The sequence below is a fragment of the Nannobrachium achirus genome (assembly GCF_963921795.1).
Source record: "Nannobrachium achirus genome assembly, chromosome: 5".
Taxonomy (NCBI): Eukaryota; Metazoa; Chordata; class Actinopteri; order Myctophiformes; family Myctophidae; genus Nannobrachium; species Nannobrachium achirus.
In genome coordinates this window covers 17,101,330-17,124,886 of record NC_137814.1, presented here as the reverse complement: position 1 = coordinate 17,124,886, position 23,557 = coordinate 17,101,330, and the positions used below count along the sequence as shown (strand labels likewise).

The 23,557-nt window shown below is 42.9% G+C and overlaps 1 protein-coding gene across 1 annotated transcript in view; it reads left to right on the top strand.

The window, feature by feature from the left end:
• Positions 1-23,557, top strand: part of LOC308286155 (catenin delta-2-like) — a gene marked incomplete at both ends in the record, with an annotated part of 218,736 nt that overhangs the window by 92,253 nt on the left and 102,926 nt on the right. The window contains 5 exon segments of the mRNA XM_080727111.1: positions 2,307-2,449; positions 3,980-4,212; positions 5,134-5,265; positions 10,327-10,555; positions 13,993-14,049. Coding sequence (XP_080583237.1) covers positions 2,307-2,449; positions 3,980-4,212; positions 5,134-5,265; positions 10,327-10,555; positions 13,993-14,049 — 794 coding nt within the window.

The following is a 23,557-nucleotide window of genomic DNA, read 5'->3' as shown; positions in this document are numbered from 1 at the left end:
TCGAATCGTATCGTATCGCCATGAATGAACCAATATCGTCCATGTATCGTATTGTCCACCATGTATCGTGATATGTATCGAATCGCTATTAAAATGTATCGTTACACCCCTACTAAGAATGTTATTTAGATAGCATAGTTGTTTATACACATGCTAGGTTTGATGGTTGACTGGTATCCTTGTTTCTTTGAAAAGCTACAGTAATAATATTCATTGATTATGGTTGATTCCATTTGCACTACAATGTGTTTCGAGTAACTAAGGATAAATACGGATTAAGTCACTCTGGATTAGAGCATTTGCTAAATAGCTAAACGGTTGGTGACGGTGTACATTTTCATTCATCAGCTCATTGATGGTTAGGTATTCAGTAAAAAAAAATAAACATTTTCAGTCAGACAGGGATACTGTGAGGACAAGATGGAATTTATTTGGCAGGACAATAACCCAACCTGTAAAATTCTTCAAATTGAATTCTATACAATACCGCTGAACAGAGAAATAACACTGTGACAAAATTCAGGATGATGTTGTGTGTGATTGGGAACTGAAGATCCAGTTGCTATGAAATTAAATTCACCGTACTTTTTTCCCATTCTCTGCTTATATGAGTGTAGCCCTCTGTGTTTTCTTTCTTTTCTTTTCTTTTTTTTCTTTTTTTCTTTTTGACAGAAGTGATTGATGAATGAATCATTCATTCAGTCAGTCAGTCAGTCAGTCAGTCAGTCAGTCAGTCAGTCAGTCAGTCAGTGATTCAGCCAGTGAGTCAGTCGGTCACTGATCCATCCATCCATCAATCAATCAAGGAAGAAAGAAAGAAAAGCGTTTTTCGATTTCGGCCTCAGGTCTAAATGGGTTAAAGTGTGCAGTGATATACTCAAATGTTTTAAGTAAAAGTGTCAATACTGCAATGTAGAAATAGCCTGTTACAAGTAAAAGTCTGTAATAAAAAGATTATTTGAGTAAAAGTACAAATAAAGCATTGGCATAAAAATGTATTTAAAATACAAGTACTCAAATGTATTTCAAATGTATAAAAATCATCAATCACAATTGTATATAGGGGCTGAAGTGGTACATTTATGTTTTGTTATAATAATCAAAATCTACAAAGTAACTAGTAACTAAAGTTTTCAAATAATTGTTGTGGAGTAAAAGTACAATATTTGCCTCTGAGATGTAGTGGAGTAGACATAAAAGTACTGGAAATTGGAAACAGTCAAGTAGAATACAAATACCTCAAAATTGTACTTAAGTACAGTACTTGAGTAAAGGTACTTAGTTACCTTACACCAGTGTTTCTCAACCTTTTTTCTGCATGGGCACACTTTTCATGTCCCAAGAATCCATGGGCACACGAACATAATATGGGGGTGTAAATATCGTCACTGTCGGGAAGAAACCTTGTATTTCCAAGTTTCAAATTTGTAAGTTTCTTCGCAAAGTAAAGCCCTGCTTCATCATACAAGGCTGTCGCACAACAGTAGTGAAAACAGCCGATCTACAAGCACACAACGCCTCACACTTCACTAGTTTAAATCATTTTTAAAATGATAAATACAATACTGGCTTTCAAGCAGTTTCAAGGGGCACACTTGACCCTTCTCAGGGGCACACCAAAGGTCCCCAGGCACAGTGGTTGAGAAACACTGCCTAACACCACTAGCCTAGTTCCAGACCCTGAATCGCTAGCCACACCCCTTTAATTTTTTTGTTTGGCGATTCAGGTCTAGAATCGCTCTCATTGAGGAGGCCTGCCTCGGTTGAAAATCCGATCGGTGAATCAGCGTCGTGAATCAGCGTCTTGTGATCAGCGTGGGTGGGGGTTTCCCAGAACTCATGAGTGTTTCCAAGTACACCAGCGCCGCCGCCGTACCGTACCGCGCATCGCGTCGCAGTAAAATGCGGTAAATTGCGGTAAAATGCAATCGTATCGATCTCTCTATGAAACACTAGTAGCAGGCATGTTATGTTGTGTTTGATTACTAGTTCGTAGTGCTCCTATTCTGACTGTTTCTTTGGTTAGCAAGTAGCACTAGCAAGCAACAGGCTAGCCACTAGCCAGCCGCACATAACCATGATAACAACACTATGTAATGTGTTGGTCGGTGAAGCAATCGCTGAAGACTGCCTCTTTTTGGCAACACCCATCCCTGCAATCGCCCTGGGGGGAAGCGAGTTCAGACTGAATAATGAAGTGAAACGAAATGTCAATTCAGGCTGAGTGTCAGGCTATAACACCACTGAAAGAGAGTGATGTTCCCAGTCAGTGACCACTCTAACTTTCCTCCCCCATGTGTTTCCAGCGTGTGAGCTCCCCTCTGCAGATGGGCTCCCCCACAAAGCTCCAGCGCCTGGGCTCAGCCTCCTCCGACATGCCCAGCTACGCCACCCTGCAGCGGGTCTCCTCCCCCAAACAGTCCCCCAGCCGACTCGCCAAGTCCTACAGGTGGGTACAAACATAAGACTCGCACTCGGATAAGCCCACGGAAGTGCCGACCAGCGAATGATTGGGTTTCAGTGGTTTATGTCTTGTGCAATGTGTTTTATTGTTGCTTTTCGCTCGATCAGTAGGAGTTAGAGTTCTCAAATTCTGCCCGAACCCGACCATACCCGAACCCGACCGACATTTAGGGTAGGGTAGGGCCTAAAATGTATGCTAATTAGACGAGCTGGGTAGGGCCTTGGGCTATTTGTTTTTATTATTTTATTACTATTACTATTACTATATGATAGACCCGACCATATACCATTGGGATGTTGACGTTGTCATCTGCCCATTTGTCAATTTGGTAAAAAGAAATTGGTTGAATAGAACTCATATTTTGGGACCATCGCTTCATTGTAGGGATGGTCCGATCAGGTTTTTTGGAACCGATCACAGAGCACCGATCACAACAGTTTGATCACCCGATACCGATCAATCACCGATCCGATCAAGTTATTATTTATATATTATTTATATTTTCTAAATGTTAATGTTTTAACTTTAATTAATTAATTCACTCATGAATTCATTTATATATTTGCCTTATAGTTATTTACCAGCATTACTATGTATTTATTATCATAGCAGTAACTAATTATTCCTTCAGCACTGTGGAAATCAATACCCCAAAATGGCCTCAAGTGGGCATACTGAACGGCTGGTTGATCGGATGCACCGATCGGATCGGATCGGTGAATTTACCTTTTGATCTAAACCACCGATTATCGCCGATCACGCTGTGATCGGCCCGATCCGATCCATTGCCGATTGATCGGTAACATCTCTAGTTCACAATGGTTTGTAATGCAGGCTGCTATGCCAGGAAGTCATGTGATCCAAGATGGTCGTGGTGTGAATATGGTCTATGGCAGTTGCATTGGTGTGACATGGCCTTAAAACTGTTTTGTTTGCAAGCAGTTGCAACTAGTTGCATTGGTGCGGTTTGGCCTTAAACATAAATTATACATTGTGAGTGTGTTGTATCTTCAAAATGCTTAACTCTCTCCTATTGTCACGAATGCTTTTTTCCAAGATATTATTTCATTGATTGTAGTGCAGTATTAGCCTGGTTCCAGCCCATAGACCCGCCCACTCTCAGAGTGGACTGTTTCTCTGGTCTGGTGTTGTGTAATGAATCAGCAGTTTACCGTCCTGAAATTGCGGCTCCTTCAATGAGCGCAGGGGGTGGGTCTAACAAATATCCAATCCGTGCAGCAGTTGAAACGATTACATTTCAGGAAGTCACACACCAGGCAGCAGTGGCACAGTGGCACACACACATACACACGCTGATTTCACCAAGCTGTTGATTAGGCTACATGTTTCTGATCGCAGTTCTGTGTGGAAGCAGTCACTCGCACAGACACACACAAGCCGTGCGCGATCGATCGCTCGCACGCAGACACACACACACGATGTTTGTTGCCATTGTGTGTGCTAAGGCTAGTGCTGTATTGTAGTTAGACTGTCCCTCTGTGCCGTCCCCCCCAGCACCTCTTCGCCCATCAACATGGTAGCGTCGGGCGCTGCCGGCTCCTCCCCGCTCCACATGGCGTCGCCGGGGGGGAACCACTCCTCGTCTCCCCTGCACCAGCTCAGCTCGGGCGTGGGCAGCTACGCCACGCTGTCGCCCAAACGCATGATGCACCACCCCGACGGCTACAAGATCTCCCACGAGCTGTACGCCAACGCCACCCTGCAGAGGCCTGGCAGCCTGGCACGAGGTCAGGGACATTTCATTCATTATTGTTGTTTACTGTGATCTGCGCTGTATGTGGATAACACTTGTGCTTGTGTTTGACCCATCTAGACCGGGAACACATTATTACGTGTTATTTTATGCTTTTACTATTAAAAAATAGCAGATATACAAGCTCACAAGCTTGTAGATCTGCTATTTTTGAAAAATCGTGAACATTATTTTGTTTAAGTCTTTGAATATTTTTGATCCGATTCTATTGTGTCTTCCAACACCTTCTAAGGTTTTTTGAAAAACGCATACAGCCGCGTCTCAAGTCCTATTTCCTTCACTTGTTTCCTATTTCATTGTCTGTTAGTCCCGCCCACTGGGAGTTGGCCTATCACCTGTGATGTTGTCATCAGAAAAGGCCAATGGGACGTCTCCTCTTCTCTATTTCCTCAATGGGAGGGACTAACATACAAGCAAGGAAATAGGAAATAGGATTGATTTAAGGACTTGTGACGCGTGCTCAAACTTTTTCATGTGAAGGACCCCCAAAATGATATGTATTTGGCCACGGACCCCCATCTCAAAATATGTAGTTCCAGGGGCCCCCCAAGAAGCTAAATTTGAGTTACAAATGTTCGAGATGGGGGGGACCACCATCTCAAAATATTTAGTTCCAGGGACCCCCAGAAGCAACATTTGAGTTACAAATGTCCGCTTAAAATATTCATATATTCAAAGATTTGCACACATTTTCACTACTTTTCAAAAATGGGTTAATTTGGTGACTGAGGGGTTTCATGTCAAGGGTGCAATGTACTGTACTCTAGCTTATATACAGTATACAGGAGAATCCAGGCTTATCTCTGACATCCAGGCTTATCTGTAACATCCAGGCATATCTCTTACGCCCAGGCTTACCTCTGTTACATTTCTGCATCTCCTCCATGCTGACCAGGTTCCAGAGCTTCCTACAGCAGTCAACTCAGTCACCTTGGCTCTGAACTCCGACCCCTGCAGTCACCGGAACACCACATTGACCCCATCTACGAGGACAGAGTCTACACCAAACCCAACCTCCGGGGCCAAGGTCAGTAGACAGGAGGACCAGGAAATAGTTACATATCGCAACAGATGTTTAGAGCTGGGAGATGATGACATCACATGATGATAACTATACTAAAAGTAGAGGTTCAGGCCGTTACATTGCAGCCCTCGCAGCTACGCATCGCCAATCCTTCCGATATACCCATACAGTAAATGGTGATCCCTGATGTCATCAGTATATGCCCATATATTGGCATGTGACAAGGTTATATCAGAGAGAGTCATAGTGACGGGCCACCGGCCGGCTGCTATGCCGGTATATTTTTTTGTCTTTCTTTCTTTCTTTGTTTCCTTCTTTCTTCGTTGTTTATTTGTTTCTTTAGACGGGACAATGCACATTCATGAATATTGTCGTTGTCGGGTGGAAACCTTGTATGTCCAAAACAGTTCGTTTTGTATTTATCATTTAAAAAAATTATTTTAAACTAGTGAAAATGGCGGATCTACAAGCACACCAACATAACGCACACAATGCCTCGCACAGCAAATTTGAAACTTGAAGATACAAGGTTTCTGCCCGACAATGACGATATTCAATGCATGAACGTGAAGTCATTCAACTGAATATGGTCTCAACATGACAGATTTAGCTAGAAGCTCATTTCCATAATTTTTCTCTTCTGGGTAAAAGAAATTACGACTGCAGTGCCCGACCAGAAGTAATCGGATTACATTTGGACCGGGGGTGTGTTCATGAAGCCTCGAAAATAAGTTAAAAACTGAATTAATATTGAATTAATGAATTAATACCTGGCCGTGAATGTGTTAAAAGTTGCATCTTACCATCTCAACATTTTACTGCTAGTTATCAGCTCAGGTATGCAAATCCAATTGGGGTCTCTGCGGCAATTTGTCTCCCAGTCACAGTCTGTTAGCTAATTAGGTTCAAGACTGTAAATTAATCTCAATTAATCTCATGGGCGTTAGTCTGGGTGCCTTGAAATCGAGGCAAATCAACCATGAGCCTTGTCTGGTTCAGACTTCAGTCTGCTTACTGGGTGGAAACAACAACACATTACACACTACAGACTGAAAGACTTAACACCAGCCTGTTCCATTGCTGACCATGACAGGCATGTTGCATATTTCCGTGTTTGGCTTCAATCTAATGGAATTACTGCTTAACAATAAACTAAAAAACGGCGGAATGACCAGTAATTTCTTAGCACATTTTAGAATTGTGGTGAATAGTTAAAGGTCCCGCGATGGCCATCCCTGGCTCACATGTCATCACATGGGGACCCTTTGTTAGCCTACTTGAGGGGGTTCAAAATGTACCCTTACAGATCTATAACTCTGAGATTGTACAAATGCCATTTGGTTCCTTTTGTTTCACTCTCAACCAATTTAGACCTGAGGCCGTTCCTTAAAAAAAAAAAAAGATTGGTTCCAAAAATGTGATGGAACTAATTCCTGTTCCTCAACGTTGGGTGGATACGGTTCCTCCGATTCCTTTCCAGTACCGGATTTCAACCCTTACTGTGTGTGTGTGCGTGCGTGCGTGCGTGCGTGCGTACGTGCGTGCGTGTGTGCGTGTGTGTGTGTGTACTGTATGTGGGGGGATGAGAGCTGTGACGTTGTTTCATTCGTCTTGGATTGGAAACACAAGTATCGGCTGATATGTAACTTTGATATTAACTTTCGATTTGTTGATTTTTGATATCATCAAAAAATAAACAAATCGATAAATGTGAGAAATTCCATATTGTACATATATTGTATCAGTGCAGACTGTCTGTCTGGCACACCCCAGGGCCTCGCCATCGAGCCTACTATACTTGCACTGTCACATCCACTTTCACTTTACTTTAGAGCAGGGGTTCCCAAACCTTTTTGTCTCAGGGCACCCCATAAATATTTTTTTAATGCGAGGCACCCCTACATTATAATTTTCACTACCAGCACCTTATATTTATAGCATATCGTCATTGTCGGGTGGAAACCTTATACCGGTATGTCCAAAACCGTTCGTTTTGTATTTATCATCTATAAAATGTACTGAACTAGTGAAAACAGCAGATCTACGTGCTTGTAGATCAGCTGTTTTCACTAGTTTTGTGCGACAGTCTTGTATGATGAAGCAGGGTTTTGCTTTACCAAAAGACGTACACATTTGAAACTTGGAGATACAAGGTTTCTGTCCGACAGTGATGATATTTTAGTGATTATATTGCGAGGAAAACGTTGAGATAATAGCCATTTTGGTTAGAACTGACTGAAAATAACTTTGTACTTCAAGTTTAAAATGATACTAAATATTTTTTGTGTGTCCAAGTACATTCCAAATATTATCAAATGATCTCGCGGCACCCCTGGACTGCCGTCGTGGCACCCCAGGGTGCCCCGTCACCCACTTTGAAAAGCCCTGCTTTAAGAGAGGTGTTTTGTCCGTGCAACACAGAGCACAGTGGCCACTGAAGCCTGGCTTTGTTTCAAGGTCATGTTCTTTATGTTATAATGAATAGACAGGTAGGAGGCACATTTTATGCCTGATGTCACATATAGCGCCCAAGTGAAGTTCCCAAGGCCTTGTCAAGGTTCCCAGTGATATCCATCAATGGTACGGAGTCTAAAGCAGGGGTGTCAAACTCAAATACACAGTGGGCCACAATGTTAATAATGGTACAGAGTCTTCCATGAGTTTATCTGTGATGGTAACAGAACAAGAGGTTTGGTTTCCACCCTCTATGGTTTTTTATTAGACTGTAGTTATGGGCCCCTATCTGTTGATACTGTTTGGAGGAATGATGTACCAAATTTGGACCCTGACTTTTGTTGGGACACAGTGTGGTCTAACATTAGGCTATCTTCTAGAAATCCAGACCATCAACAAATTCATTTAAATTTTGTTCATCGGACTTATTTAACTCCCCGCAGACTATGTGCTATGAGGATTTTGAATAATCCCAACTGCACTCTCTGCGCCTCAAATAGTATTGGTACCTTCCTTCACATGGTTTGGGAATGCCCAAATGTGTCGTCATTCTGGAATATGGTTGCCTCAAAACTTTCAACTATTTTTAGTATTAATATCATATCTTCTCCTTCTTTATTTTTATTAAATGACGTCTCACAGTTGCAACTAAACAATATACGCAAGCGCATCTTCTTTGCTGGATTAACGGCGGCGAAGAAGATGGTAGCTACGCGGTGGAAACCTCCTCATACGTTAACGTTTCGCCAGTGGGCCTTAACCTTTCTAGATATAGTATATTTAGAGCAGTCGATAGCAAGGTTACACGGAGCAAAAGAAGAAAACATTAATATGTGGTCGGACATTGCAGATAAGCTTAAGGCTATGATTCAAGAAATCACTATATAGTGGTAACAGCCTAGCACAGGCATGCACTATTGTACATTCCGTGTTGGTCCGGGGAAAGGGGGTGGGTGGGTTTTCTTTTCCTTTTCTTGTTTTGCTATTGTTTGTGTTTGTCTGTTAATTGCATTTTTCTTTTGATTAATGTTTTACTTTTTCTTGTTCTATTCATATGTATGTCTCTAATTTTATGTTATGGAAAATAAAAATAATTGATAACAAAAAAAAATAATGGTACAGAGTCTAAAGAGTGGTCATAGCCAGTCAAACACACACGCAAGCACGCGCACGCGCGTAGACGCACAGGCTTATACAGTATATATATATATATATATACATATGTGTATATAGGAATAGTTTAGCTGAGGTTAGGTTTAGGGTAGGTTTAGGTTTAGGCATAGTTTTACTGAGGTTAGGGTTGGCACCGAGTGCCACACTGCGAGCTTGTAGATCTGCTATTTCAAATCCTTCTAAGGTTTTTTTGATAAAAAACCTATGTTTCTATGTCAGTGGTGCTCAAACCTTTTCACGTGAAGGACCCCCGAAATGATATGTATTTGGCCACGGACCCCCATCTCAAAATATTTCGTTCCAGGGACCCCCCCAGAAGCAAAATGTGAGTCACAAATGTTCGCTTGAAAAATACATATATTCAAAGATTATATATATATATACACACACACACACACACAAATATATACGGTATATACACACACACACATATATATATATATATATATATATATATATAGTATACACACAGGGGCCAACCTCTGCTCCAGCTCAATTTGTCAGTGTCGAGTACAGGCCCCTCGATGCGGGTCCTAGAAGTGTCGTTTAACAAGGTGACATTGTGTGTGTGTGTGTGTGTGTGTGTGTGTGTGTGTGTGTGTGTGTGTGTGTGTGTGTGTGTGTGTGTGTGTGTGTGTGTGTGTGTGTGTGTGTGTGTGTGTGTGTGTGTGTGTGTGTGTGTGTGTGTGAGTGATAGAGGGCTTCACTGCAGGGGACCAAGGTGTGTTGGCCTTTCTGTCTCTTTTACAGTACATTTTATGAACCTTTTGGGACACATTTCGTTTTAATAGACTCAGCATAAGGTTTACAGGTGCTTTGCGGGTTAAATTTGTGACCCGAATAAAATGGACCATGTCTTATTTCATCTTTATTTATTTGCTTATTTATTTTATTTTATTTATGTTATTATCCACTGTCATGGGCTCGATCGTCACACAAACGGCTGAGCACAGCTGGTGAGCTAAACTGTACTGTACTACATGTACTGCACTGTACAATAACTATGCCCTCCACAAGTATTTATTGATTGTATTTCATAACTTTCTTGTGTGTGTGTTGTTGTTTTTTTCTTTTTACTTCTTCCCTGTCCTATATATTCTTCTCATGTGGTTTTGCTGTTTGTTTGTTCCTTTCCATCCATTGCTTTTGATGTTGTTCTTTTCATTCTCTGTGTGCGTGCGACGTGCGTTTGTGTATTCATATCCGTTACCTCATGCTGTTTCTCATGCGTGGGTTGTTTTTCTTTTCGCGACGCTTTCCCTCGACTCTGTCACGTCCAAACCGAACCTCCTCCCACTCCCTCATCACACACACACACACACACACACACACATTCCCCCTCTGCCACACCAGACCCGGTGGTGAACCAGCTCTACCACCAGGTCCTCAACTATCTGCTCTGTCCCTACGCCCCTCTCCCCCGCCCCTCCGCTCTAGCCCCGCCTTCCCCCGGTGTCGAACCAATCCCCTTGCAGCGGACGGGGAGCCAGAGCGCCGCCGGGACCTTCCAGAGGGCCAGCATCGCGGGCGACTACGGCAACCCGTACCGCACGCTGCAGTTCTGCCCGTCCACCGAGTCGCCCTACAGCAAGTCGGGCCCCGCCCTGCCCCCGGAGGCGGCCCTCGCCCGCTCTCCGTCGGTGGACAGCATCCAGAAGGACCCCAGGTGAGCCAGGAATATTCTCTTTTTTTTTTTTTTTTTTTTTCTTTTAGAAAAACGTATGTGTTTGTTTTGTCGCTTGGTAGAAAACAACGTTCGGGACCCTTCCCCCCCTCCCCCCTTTTCTCTGAACGTACTGAAGCCCAGATTCACTGTAGGATACAGGGAGTCGTTTCACAGCGCACTGTATTAACCACTTAACCCCTACAGTATATATCATTTTGTTGTCGGGTGGAAAACGTGTATAGTGAAATACAGTGAAAATAGCCGATCTACAAGCACACAACGCCTTGCATCGCGAGGCGTTGTAGAATGGCTATTTTTTGTGTGCTTGTAGATCGGCTATTTTTTGGCAAAGACATTTGATAGAGCGTGAAAAAAAGACCAATTATAGAAGGTTTAAGTGGTACCGGATATGCAGCTCGGCAAATAAAAGGTGAATTGATCCCAGTGCATGATGGAGGACGATATCGCGATAAATTAAATCTCCAGGATACGATTATCGTGAGTGTTTTTTATCACGATAAACGATAATATCGCTTATCGTCCCATCCCTACGTCCATATCCGTTGACAGCTGTTGTCGTCAACGTGTCATGCCGCGCCCTGAATTGGGACACTGGGGTTGAAGTGGTTAATGTATTGATGCGACGTTTTTTTTACAAGACAAGATGGCGGGCAGTGGGGATAGAGGCTGTATGTATGAATCTGGGTCTCAGTAACTGGCACACATCACGTCACATCTGTCACTGTCCCCCTCTCCTCTGCCTGGTTCTGAAGGCTTGTTCTTTCACACTGCTATGCTGAACATCTGTGCACGCTGCAAGGAGCCCGGCACTGCTCTGCACTCTACGCATGGGGGCCTTACTTGAAGAGTATTTGAAGTCTGCTTTTAAGCCGCGAGTTCAGTGTGTGTGTGTGTGTGTGTGTGTGTGTGTGTGTGTGTGTGTGTGTGTGTGTGTGTGTGTGTGTGTGTGTGTGTGTGTGTGTGTGTGTGTGTGTGTGTGTGTGTGTGTGTGAGAGAGAGAGAGAGAGAGAGAGAGAGAGCGCAAGAGAGTTATGGAGAAATAGTACAAGAGATACAGACGGACAGAATTAGACTTTAATAGCTGTTTTTTATTGTGTCTACATTTGCTTCTAGTCGTAAACAAGTTTCAGCAGCAATTCCATTTGCTTCTTGGATTCCTCTGCTACACAAGCAGTCTCCGGGGTTTAATGACCTTCACAAACAGCCTGTCAAAGATAGAGCCAGCCTCATTAAAGCCCAAAAATATATACTATATCTGTCTCCACGACCCTGCCGGCTCAGGTGCCAGAGAACAGAACAGAGTTTACATTTGTTTGTTCCCCCCCCGGGACAAATTATATTCCCTATCTCTTAATGAGGATGTCGTTTGTGCACTTGGATTGCTTTATTGTTTGACAATCACAATGTTTCAAAGAGGAAAGGTGTCTCATCATCACTCTTTCATGACTTCACTCATTCGTCCATCTCTCTCTCTCACTCCTTTCTTTCTTTTTCTTATCATCGGCACACATCTGCACTTTGTCTGTTTCGCCTCACTCTCCATCGGCCCTCAGCCTGGCGGCCTCCGCGGGCCTCTTTGTGCACTTCTTTGCAACGGGCTGACTCATGATGCATTGCATTCCGCTGCACCCCACCCTCACACGACATGCACAGTCAGTGTGGATGCTTATAGCGAGCGCAGTCAATCTGCCCTGTGTGTGTCTGCTGCTGGCTACATGTCCATTCTGTGTCAAAGGGAGGGTCGGCTGCCTATGCTCTTGGTATCGATCCCCAAAAGAGGAATTATTCTGGAAACAAATCCCGCATTGCTGACGCCGAGATTACGCACAGTTGTGGCTACTACAGTGGCTGCAGCTGTGTACAGCAGTGGTTTTCAACCAGTGGAGGTCCTCCAGGTGGTCCCCAGCTAAATGATGGATAGTTGGTACCCTTGTGGATCTTTAACTCTTGAAAGTGTATTAATGAAACCAAATATTTGGTTTCATTTTACGCTCTCAAGAGTTAGGTTTTACAAGAAGTCTACACAACAGGTTTGGTCAACGTTTGCCTGTTATCTCTCCTATGGTACCAACATCAATAGGCTAAGGCTACCACATGGAATTGTGGACAAAATCCTATCCAACAACAACACAACATTCCAAGTTTTGGGTCTGAGAGGCTAAATCTCATCAAATGGTGGTCTGTGGCTCAAATTCCCAAATATATAATGGTCCTTGATATGAAAAAAGGTTTAAAACCACTGGTGTACAGTACAGCAATTGAGCAGGATAGAAAATGGCTGTCGTTGAACACAGTAGCAATGTGACATATAGCACAGTACAGTACTGTATAGGTACTGTATGGCTAGCTACACACACAGTGATGGAGGAAGCTTGTAGCCTAGTTCAGTGGTTCTCAAACATTTTCATGTCAAGGAAGCCGAAATTGATACAGCATATTTGACCACGGACCACCATTTTGAAAACAATAGGGTCTGAATGCAGACCACAGAAACCCAGGAGGCGGATTCTGAAGGCTCATATAGGCGGATTCTGAAGGACTGTGCACAGGGCTTTTTTGGAATCCGTAGGAGACGCTTGTGGAAGGAGCGCTTGTTTTCGGGTCACCAGCGTCGGCAGGTTAGCTACTCACCAGCGTCGGCAGGTTAGCTACTCACCAGCGTCGGCAGGTTAGCTACTCACCAGCGTCGGCAGGTTAGCTACTCACCAGCGTCGACAGGTTAGCATTCTGCGCGGTCCAAGTGCACACAACGGAGCGCTCCCTACCTGGAGCGTGCCCATGACATTTGTGCCATGATTCTATTGGGTAATATGAACCTTCAGAATCCACCTCCGCTTCAGAATCCGCCCCTATGAGCCTTCAGAATCCGCCCTATCTGTCCATTCAGACCCCTCTGTTTGAAAATACTTTTGTGCCAGAGACCCCCAAAAGACAAGCAGACCCCACTTTGAGAACCACTGGCCTGTCAGTTACATCATATTCTTGGAATAAAGATGACTGCAGCAGGTCGGTGATGTGATCTCTCGCCGGTGTAGCATTCGAAGGCCCCACGTATTTTAATATGTGGACGGCATTTGATAAAAAGAAACTACGACATAAAGCGCTGTCTATGAGCGGAGTTTGACCCTCTCTTTACCCGACATACCCACCATTCTGCCGGCATGACCTCGCCCCACCCCACCCCCCCCTCCCCTCCCTCCCTCCCCCCTTCCCCCCCGCTGTCTGATGACCACATAATTTGCTGAGAGAGAACGCCTATAGTCCGCTGGCTATATTTGATATCACTGATAATAACTCATTTCTATTGAATGAACGCTTCATTATTATCTGATGAACCTGACAGAACCAACAGAAAACAGTCCTTACCACATATACCTCTCTGTCTTGTTTCTCTCTGCCTGTCCCCCCTTCGATAGGTTCGATCCAGAATTCCTTGTGTGGAATCAAAACCAAGCCGAGCAAAGAATGACAAAGTAATCCAACCTATTTATTTATTTTGTATTTCCACATCCTATATGTATATATCTACTTATCTATCTGCCATTCACTGCGCCTGTCTCTCATCTGTCTCTATATTCTATATATACATATATACGTTTATGACACCGATAGCAAGCAGCATGACAGAGCACGTGTCCCATCGTATTGTCATCCATTTATATAAATAGCGCCTCATGTTGAAGACATGCCTTTCATGTTAGTCATGTCTTGGACTCAGAGTCGAGGAGTAGATCAGATAAAAATAAAAAGTAAAGGCTTGTTTTTTTTATGATCCCCGTTTTCACTTTAAAGTCGGGCAGATAAACTATGTGGTTTTGTGATGTGGGGGGCTGTGGAGTTGTGAGGATATGCGTGTCAATTTAAGGTTATAACTGTCATCTAATTATATCTCTTCCGATGGATTGGTTATGTTGCCTGAACTCTTTCCCAGAACTGGAGTAATGGAATATCAATACTATAATTGATTTGGAGTAAATTAAGCCAGTGAGACAGAATTCTTCTGAAAACGTTCATCTCCTCTCCATTGGCTCTCCATCTACCCAGTCATCTCATCTTGTCTCATCTCGTCTGGTGTCATGTCATCATCTGATCCATGGACAACACATGGCTCTCTGTATGTGTTAGTTATTGTCATGTGCGTTCTCTGTCGCCGTGCTCCTCCAGTGTCCCTGTTGTTTCATTGTGAGTGTCTTCATTAGCCTTTCCTTAACCTCTCCTTGGTGACACGCAAACAAAGCACCGTTCCAGCTGACAGTCAACTGACATCAAAGGGAGCCTTGTGGCCTATGCTGGGGTGGTTTGTGTGTGCTGCGGTGTGTGTGTGTGTGTGTGTGTGTTGGGGTGTGTGGAGTATGTGGGGTGGTGTTCGTGGGAGGTGGGTCACCTGTTTTCATTTCTGTTTTTTTTTTTGTTCTGCATTCTTTAACAACTCACGAAGATCAATCTTAAATCAACATTATAGACTAAGACTAGGGCTTATTTTGCGCCCAAGTCACTACGTATACCACACTTTGTGGATTTTGCATGGCGTAAGGGGGGTTCCCTTGGCCAAGTTGTTATCTTCCGACACCAGCCTTATTCCTAAAAGACCTGCTACCCGCAGTGGTGTAAAGTAACTAAGTACATTTACTGTACTTAAGTACAATTTTGAGGTATTTGTACTTTACTTGAGTATTTCCAATTTCCAATAATTTTACTTCTACTCCACTATATCTCGGATCCAAATATTGTAATTTTACTCCACTACATTTATTTGAAAACTTACTAGTTACTACCAGTTACTTTGCACAAGTTTGCAGGTATAAATTATAAAACATAGATAACCCACTTTAGCCCTATTTTACACCTAGGCTTTTTGGAAATAGGCGATCTACCACCTCACAACAATGTGACACGTTGTGAGCTTGTAGATCTGCTATTTTCAAACATGTTGTACTTTTACTTTTAGTACTTTAAGTACATTTTCATACTTTTACATTTTGGACTTTTACTTGTAACAGAGTATTTCTACATTGTAGTATTGATACTTTTACTTACATAAAAGTAGTGAGTAGGTACTTTTCCCACCACTGGCTACCCGTTACATTATGCATAGGTGTGGTTTGGGCGTTACATTAATAAAACCAATCACCGTGCCAGATGCCATTGCCTTTAAGACCAGGCTGCGCAAGCCTGGTCCCCTGCTCCCCAGTGCAATCTAGGCTCTCTCCCTCTATGGAAGAGTGAAGACGTTGCCTTGGAATAAATGTATATGTGATACACAGAAATATCACTCATACATTGCTGGTTATAGGGAACTTGAAATTACTGCAATCGCTGTGGGGTTAAAGCAAATGCAGATCAAACAAGCTTAACTGGCAACTGCTGATAAACACACAAGCTATTGACACAAGGAATTAACAGTCTCACTTTTGTGGATTACAGTAACATTCTAATGACAATCACATTCACAATCTCTTAATTCAAGTGCCAGTAGAATTATGTGTGGGACACATCCGGTAAGCATGTAGAAAACAGCTGAGAACAGCTGACATAAAAGCTCAAGTTGCGTCGCAGATGCGACCGTTGTGAGCTTGTAGATCGGTTCGGCTGCCGACGCCGGAACTGCCGCCCACCTGCTGTGCAATGCACAATGGGACGTCGGAAACTGTGGATATATATATATATATATATATACACAGTATATATATATATATATATATATATGTATATATATATATGTATATATATATATATATTTTTTTTTTACATTTGTGGAGCTAATCACAAATGGAAACCCTGGCATGCAGCTGTCCGTGCACGTGCAGGGAATAGCATTGAATAACAAGTGCATCTATCTCCAGCTGGCCTAGTAACGATGTGTTAATGAGCGTTTTAGACATATCATCATCAAATGAGCATAACTGAAGTGGTTGTCAGTGTGCATTTGAATGCAGATTTCAGCAAAAACGAAGAAAAGAAAACCTGGATGAAACCGTGGGATATTATACAGTGGTGTAAGAACATTTACTCAAGTACTGTACTTAAAGGACCACCTCACCTCTGGGACAACCAGATCTTATTTTATTGTTGTTTGGGACACGATCAACACAATCCTGAGTTCTTTTTTGTGTTCAATCTGTGTTTTTAGATATTGTAGTATTTCAGCATGCAACAACTGGTCATATGATGCATTTTGCATCATATGACCAGTTGTTGAGCGTGTCCCAAACAACAACAAAAAACTAAAGATCTGGTTGTCCCAGAGGTGAGGTAGCCTGGCTCCAGCCAATAGACCCGCCCACTCTCTGAGTGAACTGCATCTCTTGGTCTGGATGTGTCATATGACGTGTCTCTTGCTACCGAAAGCTTCTCAAACCGACCGAAACCGACCAATGAAATCAATGCAATGCTTTTGAAAATCAACAGAAACAGTGGAGGGAGGGGTGGCTGCGTGGCTCACCAGAGTTCTTAATTGCTCCCTTTGAACTTCAAAAGGGCTCCGAACTGCAGTCATTGATTGAGCCATACAAGTGTCGAATAGCTCGTTAGTGATTCTCTCTAATCAGTGAAACATCAAAGACAATGACCTGTTTGGTGCATGTCATTGAGGGGAGGGGGAGGAGGGAATGTTTTGTGTGCAAACACAACCCCTCCCACCAGATCTCTTGTGATTGGGAATTTCACATTTTAAATCCCCTCCCCTTTTCAATCAAATAGAATGGCCACAACTTCAGACTAAAGCCCCAGCGTAGAGTCTGAAATCAGGCTAGAGGTGAGGTGGTCCTTTAAGTACAATTTTCATTAGCCTACTTTTACTTCTACATCTCAGAGGCAAATATTATACTTTTTCTCCACTACAATTATTTGAACACTTTAGTTACTAGTTACTTGGTAGATTTTGATTATTATAAAACATGCATTAACCACTGCAGCCCGTATTATATATACATATACATTTCGGCCATTTGAGAATAGAAGATCCACAAGCTCACAATGCGTTGCAATGCTATGCATTGGGGGCGGCATAGCTCAGGGGTAGAGAAACCGTTATTAGAGCACGAAGGGTTCCCGAAGGGTTCCCAGTTCGAATCCGGGCTCCCCCTGAGTTAATGTTGAAGAGTCCTTGAGCAAGACTCTGAACCCCTAATTGCTCCCGGTGAGTAGTTTGGTGCCTTGCATGGTTTCCTCCACTACCGGTGTGTGAATGGGTGAATGTAATGCACAATCTATGTAAAGCGCTTTGGATAAAAGCGCTATATAAATGCACCATTTACCATTTATGCATTGTGAGCTTGTAGATCTGCTATTTCCTTCTTTTTTTGAAAACTTGTGAAATGAGACAAATGAGTACTTTCTACTTTTGGTGCTTTAAGCACATTTTTATACCAATACCTTTGTACTTTTACTCAAGTAAACTTTGAATTCCTGACTTTTTAGGGCACAAATAAACGCGAGGCGTTGTGAGCATGTAGATCTGCTATTTTCACAGGGAGGGGTCCCCATTTAAAATATGATTATTTTGGGGGTTAATTGTGGCCTGAAAAGGTTGAGAACCACATATGCAAATGTTGTGGGCCTTGACACAGAGACCTGTGGTGTGATATGATGATGTAACCCAATCATAAAAGTGCCTCATTGAATGCTCATAAGCATAGCCAGGATCTCCTGTTGGTCCCTATGGTCCTCTGTGGTGGAGTCATTGGCTTATGATGGAGTGTGTGTGTGTGTGTGTGTGTGTGTGTGTGTGTGTGTGTGTGTGTGTGTGTGTGTGTGTGTGTGTGTGTGTGTGTGTGTGTGTGTGTGTGTGTGTGTGTGTGTGTGTGTGTGTGTGTGTGTGTGTGTGTGTGTGTGTGTGTGTGTGCATGCGACTGACATCTCCTGACCTTTCGTTCAGCTAGAGTCTCAGTAGGCCAGTCTGTCAGCCATCCCATTATGCCCAACCTACACTCTCTGGAAAATACACCCCCACACAGCGTGCACACCACACACAGACACGCGCGTGCACACACACGCGTGCACGCGCAAACACGCGTGCGTTCATATCAAGAGATTTTTCCCTGTTTCTAATTCTAGCTACCATTCTAGGCACAGGCAGGGACTGAGATGCGATATTTATAGTAATGGACGCGGATTAAAACAATTCCATTTGATAGCATATTGCTGTGCATGACCTGGTCTGACCTCGCCGCTGTGCCAGAGCTGTGCTGCTGTTGTTTCTACCACTGTTTCCTTGGGATGGAGCTCGTTCATTTTTATTGATAATGAGCACCTTATCGATCCTGCCTTTTGAGCCGGGCTTTCCCTATCGAGCCCACAATTGAGCGTTTTCTAATATTTTGTGGAAAGATGTGAGATGACAAATTCAGAACAGAACTGGTATCTTTTTTTATTGGCCAGTTGTTGCAACTGTGAATTTGTGGCTGACCTTCATCTAGGAAGATGACGATTGACAAAAGTAACAAATATAATTAAATATCATTAAAACAATCATTCATTAGTGTGCAATAAGTGTTAAATGGCTTTATATTATGGATAGAACTGTAATAATCCAACCCAAAGCTTATTGATTCCGTCATACTCAATAAATCTGTTATCCGGTTATCGAGCTACCCTTGTTTAGGGCTCCATCCCTATACTAGTCGTGTGCTTGTAGATCTGCGATTTTCATTACTTTTGTGCAATACTTTTGTATGATGATGAAGTAGGGCTTTAATTTACGAAAAAACACGTTTGAAACTTGGAGATACAATGTTTTTGCCCGACAGTGATGACGTGCACGCTTTAATGACAAGCAGTTCCGTAATTGCAGCCAGCCATGAGCCTTATATTTTGGATTGAACTGTTTGAAAAATAATTCGTAATACACACATTTTATAGCAGGGTCATCTTGCACAAATACATTAATTACCCACATTACCCGCATAAATACTGTACATACCCTAACCCTAACCCTAACCCTACATACATACATACATACATACATACATACGCATACGCATACGCATCCGCACACACACACACACACACACACACACACACACACACACACACACACACACACACACACACATACATACATACATACACATACATACATACACCTACATACACATACATACATCATACATAGATAGAACATTGTGTGGACATGGCGTACAGTATGAGCTGATGTTATGTTTGGGTTTCAGATACTTACAACCAGGATAAACAGATTGCTTATTGACTGCTTGTGAGACCATGGAGGCTGCAGATGTGCAACACAGTGATAATAGACTCGGCAGCAGAAGCAGCTCCGCTGTGACACGTCGTAATTCCAATCACATTTGTTTGTGAGGCCGTCAAGCATGGCCTCCACGCTGTAAAACATCTGTCACAAGGCATTTCATCTCCAACAACGCATACACGTTTTAGAGGCTTAACACTATGGGGCTTAATGAGTGTGCCGTAGTGTGTGTGTGTGTGTGTGTGTGCGTGCGTGCGTGCGTGCGTGCGTGCGTGCGTGCGTGCGTGCGTGCGTGCGTGCGTGCGTGCGTGTGTGCGTAATACTGGAGGGCAGATAAGGGTACCGTCTCATTACTTTGTTTACTTAAACATCGACCACACGCGACTGACTACACAACTCAGGGAGACAGAGAGGCATACAGGGTTCAATACACAGAGAGAGAGAGAGAGAGAGAGAGAGAGAGAGAGAGAGAGATACAGAGAGAGAGAGCAAGTGAGAACGCATTACAATTACATGGACCCAGGGGTGTCGCACCATATTCTGGATCCTGGGTACAAGGATTCACACTGCGGGCCCCCCCATGAATGTTCTTCATAGGGGGACGCATTATTACGCATTATTTTGTGCTTTAACTATTGAAAAATAGAAGATAATACATGTTTCTATGTCAGTGGTGCTCAAACTGTTTCATGTGAAGGACCCCCAAAATGATATGTATTTGGCCACGGACCCCCTTCTCAAAATATTTACTGGTAGTTCCAGGGACCCCCAGAAGCTAAATTTGAGTTACAAATGTTCGCTTAAAAAATACATATATTCAAATATTTGCACACATTTTCACGACTTTTCAAAAATAGCAGATCTACAAGCTCGCAGCTTGAGCTTATAGATCTGCTATTTTTCAATATCTAAAGTATAAAACTATTAACCGATTTAGTGCCATTCCCGAGAATACTCGTGAAAAGTACTTGAGTACCCAGAGTGCCGATCCCGAGTATACTCGCGAAAAGTAATATATTACTGTAACGGCGGTTATCCTACCGGGTACAATGGCGGAAGGTTCCGAGCCGATCTCCGTCGCTGATTTCTCATCATCACGGATCCACGAGCACAAAATAGTAATCCCATAACATTGAGGCAGACGGGGAATCTCATCTTTAATGTCCATTATCTCCAAACAACACTTTCAAGTGGGAGGATGGCAATAGATGCTCGCTAATAAAACACATGTTGAAAAGCTCCGTTCCGCCATTACACAACACCACGTGGACGACGAGCGTCATGACGTCATGACGCGATGACGTCAGACCGGAAGTGTTAACGCTATGGACTTCTGGCCTTCAAAATAAGAGACAGGCCGTTAATGGAGCCAGCGAGAGGCACTCTGGACATTTTAGTCCGTTAATTTCTGGGGCACAGAATGGGTTTTAAAGGAGTAGTTCACCCCCAAAATGATTTTTTTCTATTGATTAGTCACGCCATGGAGACTACAGTTCAATAATATTTTTAGTTTTTTGTCGCATTCCTAAGACAAAAATGTGATAACAATAGATTTACCCCCATTCGTTCTGGATGGGGACCCGTTTCGAAACGGGTCCCCATCCGGAATCAATGGGGGTAAATACTCTAAACAAATTTTTGTCAACCAAAAAATATTATTGAACTCCATGGCGTGACTAATCAATAGAAAAAAAGTCATTTTGGGGGTGAACTACTCCTTTAAGGACCCTCCACCTTGGGCCCTAGTAACTCAGTCCCACTTTCCCTCCCCTTGTGACGCCCATGCATGGACCGGTGCAGTTTCAACCATCTTGTGGGCTAATGTGCTACTGTTTGTCAGCCAGACTGCAGTGGTGGACAACGTATGATAATCAATTAAATACTCAAGTATCCAAAAGTACAAATGACCAAAACTACATTTTCAGAAATGTTCAGAATTGTTCTGAACTATCAGGAGTAGTGAAAACAGCAAGCTCACAACGACGCGTCATTTTGAAATAGGTCTGTGTTTTATGCTTGGGTCCTACAGTAATAAAATATTCCCTTCAAATGTAGTAGAGTTCAAAAGTACAATGTGTTTCTATTTGAAATGTAGCAGAGTAAAGGCCCATTCCCACTGGGCTAGATAACAGATAAAAAACTTAAGTACAATATTGAGGTATCTTTTATTTCCAAATTTCAGCACTTTTACGCCAATACATCTCAGACGCAAATAGTGTACTTTTACTGATTTTGATTATTATTAACATTCCTCTTCAGTTCTATATACAATGTCTGCTATTTTATACACTTGATAACTTGTGAAATGAGACTTTCTGCATAATGACTACTTTCTACATACTCTAAGTACATTTTTTGGCCACCGAGTACCGCTCTGCGAGCTTGTAGATCTGCTATTTAAAAAAATTCGTGAACATTCGTGCAAGTATAATATGAATATATTTGACCCGATTCTATAAAATGTCTTCTAAACCCTTCTTCTAAATCAATGGTTCTCAAACTTTTTCATGTCAATGGACCCTCAAAATGAACATGTATTTGGCCATGGACCCCCCCATCTCAAAATATGTTGTTCCAGGGACCACCCAGAAGCAAATATTTGAGATACAGTACAAAGCGAAAAACAAGGTAAATCATAGGTGCTCACAGAAGGTAGCAGCAAAGCACCCAAAAAGTTAAAGGAGGAGGAGGAGGACGGATATAAAAACAGGGTACTATATTTCAATACAAAATGTTTTGAGATACAAATGTTCACTTTTAAAAATTATATTCAAAGACTTGCAAATAAATCAAGATTTTTCTAAAAATAACAGATCTACAATCTCACAGCACAGCACAGCACTCAGTCCTCATCATCCTCATCATCTCGGCTCCAACCACCAAGCTTGTCCCCGAAGCTCTTCAATTACAGCGCTGCGTCGCGCGGTCGGAATACATAATTCATACGACTTTCATTTCCTCATTTACACGCTTTGATTGTCGGCTTCGCCCGGAGACGGTCGCCTTGTGTTGTGGGAGTAAACGCTTTGACTGTCAGCGATGCACACATGCATACACACACACACAGGCACCCGCGCGCACGCACACACACGCACACACACATTCACAAGCGCGCACACACATGCGCACGCGCGCACACACACTAGCAGACTGTGACACTAACAGCATTACAAATGGGTGGTGACATGAGATAGTCCACCTGGCTGCCTGTGAACAAAGACTCCTTGGCAGTTTGTCTGCATTTTGGTCTCATGCCACTGAATCATCAAATGTTGCATATTAGTCTCCACTGTCAGAGCTCTGAGAGGAGCACGAGCACACACACAAGCACACACATGCATGAGCGCACGCACACACAGACACGTTTCACAGCTAATAGCTAATAGTTAAGGATAGATAATATGGTTCCATTTTTGTCTACCCCCCCTGTGTCTCAGAGGAGGGGGCAGTTCAGAAACCCGTCTACCAGTGACATCATCGACGGTCCTCCTCTGAGACACACACCGAGCAGAAGAAAATGGTACCATGTTTAGGGCTGTCAAGATTATGAGATTTTACATGACGATTAATTGTCACACAAATAATTTTGATTAACGATTTAATTGCGTTGACAATTACATTTCTGTTTGGCTTTTAGGCTTCATGAAGTTGCACAGATATGACACATAACCTAAATATACAAAGAAATTACTGAGATATTTAACAGCTTCATACTTGAAAAACATGGATAGTGGAAATAGCAGATCTACAAGCTCACAACACGTCGCATCAATTTT